At 37.1% G+C, this 12,489-nt stretch overlaps 1 protein-coding gene across 1 annotated transcript in view; it reads right to left on the minus strand.

Moving 5' to 3' along the window:
• The window catches only part of LOC140843298 (THO complex subunit 2-like), a 105,869-nt gene that overhangs the window by 68,537 nt on the left and 24,843 nt on the right, over positions 1-12,489 (minus strand). The window contains 2 exon segments of the mRNA XM_073212279.1: positions 11,296-11,429; positions 11,970-12,091. Coding sequence (XP_073068380.1) covers positions 11,296-11,429; positions 11,970-12,091 — 256 coding nt within the window.

Below are 12,489 nucleotides of genomic sequence, written 5' to 3' on the forward strand. Positions count from 1 at the left end.
TACTCCTACCTTTACTAAATGTAAAGATTCAATCATTATATAAAATGAATAATACTCTAACAGAAAGGACAAAAGATACACTGAATATAATTTTGAAAAAAATGGCTGGCTTATAATTAATTACCCATTAAGCTACATATACAAAACGTGTATATAAGAACTACAACAGCAACATGTTACATGGAAATGTTGTTTCATTCACATTAAAGTTTATATTTTTAGTTTCCTATAATATGAACCAATGACATGTTTTATGAAGCAGTGTTACTCTACTGAGACTTCTATCAATGACCTGCACTGTCAACTATCTACTAACTTCTTTCTAGGTGCAATTTAAGGCAGTAATCTAGAAGAGGCAGTATATGCACTTCTATTTATAACAGGTATCAACCTTGCATCTTTCAAAAAGAAGAACTGGCTAATGAATTTACTATTAAATGTCTCAAATGCCATCAGTTAGACCAATAAATTGGAGTGAACTTTGCTACGTAAGACAGAAAATGTAACCAAACCAAAGATTTTTAAAATGCTTTTTAAAACCTTACAGATTTGCTAAGTAACAGCTAAGCTATTTCATATACAATGGGACTCTAGTAACAATCAGTAATCTTGAATGTCCAAAGTAATTTTTTTCTAATGGCATCTGTGGCAGAACATTGGCACTCTTGTGCTCAAGCATCTTAGAAGGCTCTTGTCCACCCTAACCATCAGTAGTCATGTGACCTTACGCGAGAACATAAGCTTAGCTCCCTACCTCTTTCACCAGCTACATTAAGGAATATTTATAAGCACATATAATATCTTTACGACTTTTGAGGAACAGACAAAGGAACCATATCAGAAGGGAACAAGTGGGAAAATATAGAAATGGTGAATCTGTAATGGTGAAATTCCTTCATTTCAATAAACATAAATACCTACTATATACCAGATGTTGTGATACAGAGATTAATAAAATGCCTTCTCAAATCTTGAGGACTTCACACCTTTTGGGTGATAGATCTTTGAAAAAATGCACTGAAAAGTAACTGGAGTTTCCTCAAACATGGACAAGACAGCCAGTGTATGGAGCAAGTGATTTTAACTAGAGGCAAAAATATAATTAAACTGACAATGGTTGTTTTAGGAAAAGGCCAAATTGAGATTCTTAACAGGAAAAAAAAACCCAATGTAATATTGTAAACATGATTGAGAGAGATGCCTAGCCCATAATGTCAAACAATATGATAGCTCCAGTAACCATGTGTCTGATATAACAGACCTTCCAATACAGAAAAAAACTTATTTTGAATAAAACAACATGATCTGGCATCTAGAATTCACTTTAGAAATAGGCTATACTATGGTCTGAATGTTTGTCCTCCACCTCCCCCCCAAAAAAATTCCTGTGTAGAATTTCTAATGCCCAATATGATGGTATCAGAAGGTGGGACCTATAGCGAGGATGGGGTGGGGTGGAGGGGATGATTAGGTCATGAGAATGGAGCCTTCATAAATGAGGGCAATGCCCTTTAAAAAAAGAGCTCCCTTGCCCCTCCCACCATATGAGGATACAGCAAGAAGTCAGCAGCCTGCAGCCCAGAAGAGGGCTTTCATCAGAACCCAAACATGCTGGTGCCCAATCTTGGGTTTCCTGCCTCAAGAACTGTGAAACATAGCTTTTTGTTGTTTATAAAGCCACCCAGTCTGTGGTACTTTGTTACAGTAGCCCTAATAGACTAAAACAGGCAAATAAAAGCCTGTGTTACACTATTTCTAAGAAATAGTATTTGCAAAACCCTGCACATAGGATCAAGGCAAGAACCAAAGATGTTGGTGACCAATCTTGGGATTCCTGCCTCAAGAACTGTTAAACACACCTTTCTGTTGTTTATAAAGCCACCCAGTCTATGGTACTTTGTTACAGTAGCCCTAATGGACTAAAACAGGCAAATAAAGACCTATATTAGACTATTTCTAAGAAATAGTATTTGCAAAAAACAGCACATAGGATCAAGGCAAGAACCAAAGATGTTGGCACCCAATCTTGGGTTTCCTGCCTCAAGAACTGTGAAACATACCTTTCTGTTGCTTATAAAGTCACCCAGTCTGTAGTACTTCGTTACAGTAGCTCTAATGGACTAAAACAGGCAAATAAAAACCTATATTAAACTATTGCTAAGAAATAGTATTTGCAAAAAACTGTACATAGGATCAAGGCAAGAACCAAGGAACCAAGATGCAGAAAAATGAACCTTGCAAAAAAAAAAAAACAAAATGAAAGTATAATTATAAAAAAACTAGTGATGAGAACACCAATTGCTATCTTCTTTTCATAGTAGAGAAAAACAACTTCTTCATAACTAGTATACAGTAAAGAAACTTCAATAAAGCAAAAACTTAAGCAGAGGAGGCAGTCAACTGGCTTCACTTTCAAAAGGACAGCAGACAGCTAACACAGTAAGATGTTTCTAGGCTGAAGGGCCCTTATATTCAGACTGGACCCAATACAAAATATTAAGCATACTCGAGATAACATAGTCAAGGGGGTTAAATGTCCCATAATCTGTCCAAGAATAAAATCATTTGGCTTGGGTTTTTATTTTGTGTTTAATGTTTTTGTGGTCATTTGACAAGCAACCACATTTAACCTGTGAGACTCAAGAGGCAGAGACTCTCACCCTACCCCCAGCCAAAGCTACAACCTTGGACACCAGGCAACAAATGAGAAGGTCCTGAAATTTGATGAAGAGGTCTCTGATTGAGGGTGAGTGGGACAGGTCTAGAGCCTAGGCCAAAGAGATCATGAGCCACTACACCCAAAACCAGAGAGAAGCATTTTCATTCTTTAAAACTAAACTCAACTAAGCTAGGTCCATAAATAATGTTACTCAGCACTTTTGATTTAGAGCAGAGATTAGCACACTACAGCCTATGGCTCAAATCCATTCAGATTTTGTAAATAAAGTTGTACTGGAACACAGAAACAATCATTTATTTAGATACAGCCTGTGGCTTCCTTCATACTACAATGGCAATGTTGAGTAGTTCCAACAAAAACCACGTGGCCGGCAAAACAAAAAAAAATTTACTATCTCACTCTTAACAGAAAAAAGTTTGCTGACCACTAACTTAGAAGAATACCTAGCCACTACTTTCTTTCGAAGGGCATTCAGAAGAGTAAAGTGCTTATGGTTTAGTTCAGCAATCAAAGGAGTCCAGCTCTAATATCCTCATCTCTAATTTATTGTAGATGTTTTCTGCCATCTTGATGCAGGGATGGTTTGTGTGGGATCTATCATGACAGCTCAAGAACTTAATGATCACTATCCTATCCACTCCTATTTGACAAGTTTTTCAAATTTAGTGTCGGGTTTGAAAACACAACCACATGCAGGCTCATAAAAGTTCTGCTTCCTTGCTTTTTCATGCAGTAAACAACCCCAGGCTATCAGCAGGCTAGAAACTGTTTTATATTTAGGATATAAACATTTTGATAAACCAGAATCTTGTAGGGAACAAGTAACTACCCTTTAGTTAAAGGGTAATAAATAAGGATGCTCCTGATCACACTAAGTACCATCCTGTTCCCCCACCACAATGTCAGGGGAAGGAAGGTAAGAATCACTACAAACTGTACAAGAAAGGGGGAAAATTGCAGTCATTTTTCAACAAGTATTTATCCAGCACCTATATATCAGGCACTGAGGTTAGAGATACTAAACCAAACAAACAAAAATCCATGTCCTCATGGAGCCTACATTCCAGTGGGATTGGAGAATAAAATGCATTGCATGTTATATGGTGGTAAGTGCTCAGAAGCACAGTGAACACGAGGCAGGCCTGGGGGAGATGGCAGGGAAGGCTACACCCAGGAGGTGACATTTGTGTGCGTCATAGTATGCTTGATACTAGAAGTTTAGCTCATAAAATCTAACTGTTCATATTCATGGAATATCCATTATGTCGTGAGCTTGCACTTGTGATTCCAACACTGTTCTTCGGGGACAATAACATAATCAGTTCTCTGAGGGCAAAGTTTAAAAAAAAGTAAGTAGCATCCATTTTCCCAGTTAGATAAAAACACACCTTCAGGAAAACCCCGCTTTCAAATGTTGCCAAAATAACAAGGAACCAAAATAAAAAGGTATAAATTCACAAGGACAAAGACTAGAAGAAACAAGGCCAGATGAGATAACAAGATATAGGCAAACAAAGTGAAAAAAAAACCACAAAAAACCAGGTAGGTACTTACACAGCACAAAATTTTTATGTGGGAAACACCATCTTAGGAAAGTGAATAGCAGGCCATAAGGAAAGACAAACCTATAGGAAAGCAGTACTGACAGGCATCTCAAGCTAGAACAAAATGCTGCAGGAAAAAGGTACAGCCTACCCTAGAAAGAGAAAAAGAAACCCTACTGGAGGATTTTTTAAACATGCCACTGCCACACAGGTAAGGAAGAGCCCTGCAGGCCTAGGGGAATACAAGTCTTGGTGTGGAAACAGAAGGAAGTAGCAGAGAGAGTAAATCAGCTGCCAAAACTAAACTTACTTCAAAGAAAGTAGAAATTTTAAACTAAAAGCATCTTACCTTCTATACCAAAAGCATAAGCTAAAAACATGATCTTTACTAAAGATGACTGTAGTTAAACATAGTTTTATCTGTGTTCCTACTCAGTATAACATTGGAAGAACTGTGTAAGGATCAGGATACTCCCCACTCTTAGTCATACATAAATTTAAAAAACAGGGAAAGAAGTTGAGCATAAACATCTCTTAAAATATAACCAGGGAGGATTAAAGATGGTGGCATGAGAGGAGAGACAGAGGCTTCCTCCTAAAACTGGATACAACAAGAAAATACAGTTGGCACAACTAATCCTGAGACAGCAACAGGAAAGAGGACGGCGCCAGACTGCATACACCTGGAGAAAAGAGCAGACCTCACTGAATCGGGGTTGGAAAGCTGGGACAGGTGGAGTTCCTGGGAAGACTGGGTTTCTGGCAGCTTGTGGAAAGCAGGGATCCATATCTGGCTACTCAGGGACAAAAGCTTATATCTGTGTGCTTGGTTCACTAGTTCAGGCAGTGGAGACAGGCACAGCAGCTGGGAAGTGGGGTACAGCTCTTCCCTCCCCACCAGGCACCAATACCGCTCCACTGCGACCACCAACATTGCTTCAGGGGATGAGCAGCTCCAGAACAGAGCTTCTGGACACTAGAGGGCGCCATGTACAAATATGAAACACCAATGAAACCAGGTCCAGAGTAAAATTACTAATACAACTCCCGAGAAAGATTTCAATGATATGGACCTCGTGACTCTTCCCAAAGGGGACTTCAAAATAAAAATCATCAACATGCTAATGGAGATACAGAAAGATATTCAAGAACTCAGGAATGAATTCAGGATGGAGATCCAATCGTTGAAGAGCACGATGGAGGGTATTAAAAGGAGGCTGGACATGGTGGAGGAGACGATAAGTGAAATAGAAACTAGGGAAGAGGAATACAGAGAAGCTGAGGCACAGAGAGAGAAAAAAAGGATCTCTTAGAATGAAAGAATATAGAGAGAACTGTGAGACCAATCCAAATGGAACAATATTCCCATTATAGGGACACCAGAAGAAGAAGAGAGACAGAAAGGGATGGAAAGTGACTTTGAGGAGGTAGTTGCTGAAAACTTCCCCAGTCAAGGGAAGGAGACAGTCTCTCAGACCATGGAGATCCACAGATCTCACAACATAAGGGACCCAAGGAAGACAACACCAGGTCACATAGTAATTAAAATGGAAAAGATCAAGGATAAGGAAAAATTGTTAAAAGCAGTCAGAGACAGAAATAAGATCATAGACAAAGGAAAGCCCACCAGGCTAACATCAGACTTCTCAGCAGAAAACTTACAGGCCAGAAGGAAGTGGAATGATGTATTTAATGCCATGAAGCAGAAGGGCCTGGAACCAAGATTACTTTATCTGGAAAGATTATCATTTAAATTTGGAGGGATTAAACAATTTCAAGGTAAGCATAAGCTGAGAGAATTTACCTCCCACAAACCATCTCCGCAGTCTATTTTGGAGGGACTGCTATAGATGGAAGTGTTCCTAAGGTTGAATAGCTGTCACCAGAGGTAATAACACCACAGTAAAGAAATTAGAACAGCTAATTACTAAGCAAATGCAAAATTAAATTAACTATCTCCAAAGTCAATCAAAGGATAGACAAAAAGTACAGAATATGATACCTAATATATAAAGAATGGAGGAAGAAAAAGGAGGAGAAACAGAAAAGAACAGTTAGATTATGATTGTAAAACCATACTAAGTGAGTTAACTTACACTCTTAGATAGTAAGGAAATTAACCTTGAACCTGTGGTAACCATGAATCTAAAGCCTGCAATGGCAATAAGTACATACCTATCAATAGTCACCCTAAATGTAAAGGGACGGAATGCACCATTCAAAAGACATAGAGTCACTGAATGGATAAAAAAACAAGACCCATCTATATGCTGCTTACAAGAGACTCACCTCAAACCCAAAGACATGCAGAGACTAAAAGTCAAGGAATGGAAAAAGATATTTCATGCAAACAACAGGGAGAAAAAAGCAGGTGTTGCCGTACTAGTACCAGACAAAATAGACTTCAAACCATTGAAAGTAACAAGAGATAAATAAGGACATTACATAATGATAAAGGGGTCAGTCCAACAAGAGGATATAACCATTATAAATATATATGCACCCAACACAAGAGCACCAGCATATGTGAAACAAATACTAACAGAACTAACGGAGGAAATAGAATGCAATGCATTCATTTTAGGAGACTTCGACATACAATTCACTACAAAGAACAGATGCACCAGACAGAAAGTAAGTAGGGACACAGAGGCACTGTACAACACACTAGAACAGATGGACCTAACAGACATCTATACAACTCTACATCCAAAGTCAACAGGATACACATTCTTCTCAAGTGCACATGGTTCTTCAGAATAGACCACATACTAGGCCACAAAAAGAACCTCAGTAAGTTCCAAAAGATTGAAATTCTACCAAGCAACATTTCACACCACAAAAGTATAAAACGAGAACTAAATTGCACAAAGAAAGCACAAAGGCCCACAAACACATGGAGGCTTAACAACATGCTCCTAAATAATCAATGGATCAATGACCAAATTAAAATAGAGATAAAGCAATATATGGAAACAAATGAAAACAACAACACAAAGCCCCAACTCCTGTGGGACGCAGTGAAAGCAGTATTAAGAGGAAAGTATATAGCACTCCAGGCATATTTAAAGAAGGAAGAACAAACCAAAATGAATAGTCTAACATCACAATTATCAAACTTGGAAAAAAAAGAACAAATGAGGCCTAAAGTCAGCAGAAGGAGGGACATAATAAAGATCAAAGAAGAAATAAATAAAATTGAGAAGAATAAAACAATAGAAAAAATCAATGAAACCAAGAACTGATTCTTTGAGAAAATAAAACAGATAAGCCTGTAGCCATACTTATTAAGAGAAAAAGAGAATCAACACACATAAACAGAATCAGAAACGAGAAAGGAAACATCATGAGGGACCCCACTGAAATACGAAGAATTATTAGAGACTACTATGAAAACCTATATGCTAACAAGCTGGAAAACCTAGAAGAAATGGACAACTTCCTATAAAAATACAACCTTCCAAGACTGACCAAGAAAGAAACACAAAATCTAAACAAACCAATTACCAGCAACGAAATTGAAGCAGAAATCAAAAAACTACCCAAGAGCAAAACCCCCTGGCCAGATGGATTTACCTCGTAATTTTATCAGACATACAGAGAAGACATAATACCCATTCTCCTTAAGGTTTTCCAAAAAACAGAACAGGAGAAAATACTCCCAAACTCATTCTATGAAGCCAACATCACCCTAATACCAAAACCAGGCAAAGACCCCACCAAAAAAAGAAAATTACAGACAAATATTCCTGATGAACTTACATGCAAAAATACTCGATAAAATATTAGCAAACCGAATTCAAAAATTCATCCAAAGGATCATACACCATGACCAAGTGGGATTCATCCCAGGGATGCAGGGATGGTACAACATCTGAAAATCCATCAACATCATTAACCACATGAAGAAACAGGACAAAAACCACATGAGGATCTCCATACATGCTGAAAAAGCATTTGACAAAATTCAACATCCATTCATGAAAAGAACTCTCAACAAAATGGGCATAGAGGGCAAGTATCCCAACATAACAAAGGTTATATTTGATAAACCCACAGCCAATATCATACTGAACAGTGAGAAACTGAAAGCTTATCCTCTGAGATTGGGAACAGACAGGGTTGCCCACTCTCCCCACTGTTATTCAACATAGTACTGGAGGTCCTAGCCACGGCAATTAGACTAAACAAAGGAAATACAAAGAATCCAAATTGGCAAAGAATAAGTCAAACGGTCACTATTTGCAGATGACATGATATTGTACATAAAAAAACCCCTAAGGAATACACTCCAAAACTACTAGAACTGATATCAGAATACAGCAAAACTGAAGGATACAAAATTAACACACAGAAATCTGTGGCTTTCCTATACACTAACAAAGAACTAATAGAAAGAGGAATCAGGAAAACAATTCCATTCACAATTGCATTAAAAAGGATAAAATACTTAGGAATAATCCTAACCAAGGAAGTGAAAGACCTATACCCTGGAAACTATGACACTCTTAGGAGAATTAAAGAGGACACTAACAAATGGAAACTCATCCCATGCTCTTGGCTAGGAAGAATTAATATCGTCAAAATGGCCATCCTGCCCAAAGCAATCTACAGATTTGATGCGATCCCTGTCATAGTACCAACGACATTCTTCAATGAGCTGGAACAAATAGTCCAAAAATTCATATGGAAGCACCAAAGACCCCGAATATCCAAAGCAATCCTGAGAGGGAAGAATAAGGTGGGGAGGATCATGCTCCCCAACTTCAAGCTCTACTAAAAAGTCACAGTAATCAAGACAGTTTGGTACTGGCACAAGAACAGAGCCACAGACCAGTGGAACAGAATTGAGACTCCAGACATTAACCCAAACATATATGGTCAATTAATATAAGATAAAGGAGCCATGGACATACAATGGGGAAATGACAATCTCTTCAAGAGATGGTGCTGGCAAAACGGGACAGCTACATGTAAGAGAATGAAACTGGATCATTGTCTAACCCCATACACAAAAGTAAATTTGAAATGCATCAAAGACCTGAATGTAAGTCATGAAACCATAAAACTCTTAGAAAAAATAATAGGCAAAAATCTCTCGGACATAAACACGAGTGACTTCTTCATGAACATATCTCCCTGGGCAAGGGAAACAAAAGCAAAAATGAACAAGTGGGACTGTATCAAGCTGAAAACCTTCTGTACAGCAAAGGACACCATCAATAGAACAAAAAGGTAACCTACAGTATGGGAGAATATATTTATAAATGACAGATCCGATAAAGGGTTGGCATCCAAAATATATAAAAAGCTCACACACCTCAACAAACAAAAATCAAATAATCCAATTAAAAAATGGGCAGAGGAGCTGAACAGACAGTTCTCTAAACAAGAAATTCAGATAGCCAACAGACACATGAAAAGATACTCCACATCACTAGTCATCAGAGAAATGCAAATTAAAACCACAATGAGATATCACCTCACACCAGTAAGGATCACCACCATCCAAAAGACAAACAACAACACATGTTGGCGAGGTTGTGGCAAAAGGGGAACCCTCCTACACTGTTGGTGGGGATGTAAATTAGTTCAACCATTGTGGAAAGCAGTACGGAGGTTCCTCAAAAAGCTAAAAATAGAAATAGCATTTGACCCAGGAATTCCACTTCTTGGAATTTACCCTATGAATACAGCAGCCCAGTTTGAAAAAGACAGATGCACCCCTATGTTTATTGCAGCAGTATTTACGATAGCTAAGAAAAGGAAGCAACCTAAGTGTCCATCAGTAGATGAATGGATAAAGAAGATGTGGTACATATACACAATGGAACATTATTCAGCCATAAGAAGAAAACAAATCCTACCATTTGCAACAACAGCGACGGAGCTAGAGGGTATTATTCTCAGTGACATAAGCCAGGTGGAGAAAGACAAGTATCAAATGATTTCACTCATATGTGGAGTATAAGAACAAAGAGAAACTGAAGGAACGAAAGAGCAGCAGAATGATAGAACCCAAGAATGGACTAACAGTTACCAAAGGGAAAGGGACTGGGGAGGATGGGTGGCAAGGGTGGGATAAGGGCAGGGGAAAAGAAAGGGGGCCTTACGATTAGCATGTATAATGCCGGGGGCATGAGCAGGGATGTGCAACACAGAGAAGACAAGTAATGATTCTACAGCATCTTACTACGCTGATGGACAGTGACTGTAATGGGGTTTGTGGGGGGGACTAGGTGAAGGGGGGAGTCTAGTAAACATAATGTTCTTCATGTAACTGTAGAATAATAACTAAATGAATCAAAAATATCTAAAGAGAAAAATATATATATATATATAACTAGAGAAGCAGGAAATACAACTTCTGCAAAAGGTCTCAAAACCTAAGACATCTAGGTGTTAGATAATCTTCCCTAAGTTAGCACAATACCTAACCATTAAGAGCGACAATTCTTTCCTTTCTTGAAAAATCAGGACTACCTATTTTTCTACCATTCATTCCTCCTTTTTATAGAAGCCAACTATTTCCTCTATATACTCAATGCAAATAAAAAGAATAATGCTAAAGAAAGATTTATTTTTAAAAATTCTCATATAAAAATAACTTTCCTGTTACACTTTTATACCACCTGCTGCACTTATTTTAACAGGCTGCTTTAAAGATAAAATAAGGTGTGTTCAATGTCCCTGGTAAAGATATTTTGTAAAGCAAGTTCACAAAAACTAAACATCTCTGCATTTCAAGAGTTCAGCGAAGACTTTGTGTTTCAACTGCTTACTTTATTTTCTGCTCTCTATAAAATTATTGAGAAATACTTAAAAGTTGAAGAGAAATACCAGAGAAACCAGAAACTAATACAAACACACAGGTAACAGTGACAGAAAGATTTGTCATCATCAACTTAAATTTTTTATTACTGATAAAATCTTAAAAGAACAAGTTTAAAAACACATGCTCTCATTTCTTAATTAAAAAAAAACTATAGGGAATGCACTCATTTTGTCTTTATGTATATCCTCCAATAACTAAAAAACTCATTTCTTATTAACATACTATGCATGTCTTACCTATTAAAGATTTGATATTTTCTACGATTAAGTCACTAGTAATATTGCCAGATAAATCTTGCCCCAATTCAGCAATCAGCTTCGCATAACCTTCATTCTCTTCTCTTAACAAATTGAATTTTTGCTGCTTACAACTGAAATTAGATAAACATCATACAGGGGATAAAATTAATTTCAATTAGCAAGCTTAATTAAGAGTACTGTACTCTTTTCATTGAATATTCTTATCTCTCTCAGATAACAATACTAAGAACTGTTGAAAAATTTACCTTTGTTTATCTTTTAGGATAGAATGATAACAATAGTTCAAAGAGACAATTACACAGGGAAAATCAGTAACACAAAGAATAGATATTGCTAATCCCAAGGAGCAACAACATACCACTATTTCCATCACTCAGGATATACCCTAGAATATAGCCAGTTGTAAATTATTTTAAAGCACTGAACACTATTTCAACTTCTAATATGGGAAAAAATTTATACTAGTTTCACACAGGCCACGTTCAGTGCTGACTCAGTAATTACAGGCTACTTTTAAAAGGAAAAAATAGGAGACACATGGTAAGAGCAACATAAAAAACCTTCAACTGCCTTTAGAAACTTCTAGTATTCAAAACGAGAGCTAACAAAACACACTCAGGTGTCTGCAACAGAAAGGTACGTGTACTTACAAGAGTTTTGTCTTGATTTTAACTGACTTTTGATTGAACTGCTGTGATTGTTTGGTAAGCCCTAATGATTCCAATGTTTCTGGATCCAGGCGTTCCTTTAGAACTGTGTCTGAAACTAAATACTGCATTAAAAAATATTAAAGGCCATTTATTCCTTAGCATTCCAACTACACAACCACAATATTTAAAATATATAATACATTTATTTATATTGAGTATATTTCAATATATTCAAAACAGCTTTTCCCAAATACTAAAATAACACAAAAACATATCAATTTGTAACAATAAAAAAGCTTAGAACTTCAATTGAAAAAAATGAAGACTGCAAATATTGAAAAATGTGACACAGCTCTTTAAAAAAACACTCACTAAAAAATTAAATGCATGCTGTACACGGCCTACAAATGACAAGAACAACCGATGAAATTCTGATTAAAATTGAATCTGTCAACTGTATTTTAAGATAATACAGCACTTTGGTCAAATTCTAGCACAGTAAAGACAAGGACATTCTTCC

The sequence above is a fragment of the Manis javanica genome, chromosome 1, assembly GCF_040802235.1.
Source record: "Manis javanica isolate MJ-LG chromosome 1, MJ_LKY, whole genome shotgun sequence".
In the NCBI taxonomy this organism is placed as follows: Eukaryota; Metazoa; Chordata; class Mammalia; order Pholidota; family Manidae; genus Manis; species Manis javanica.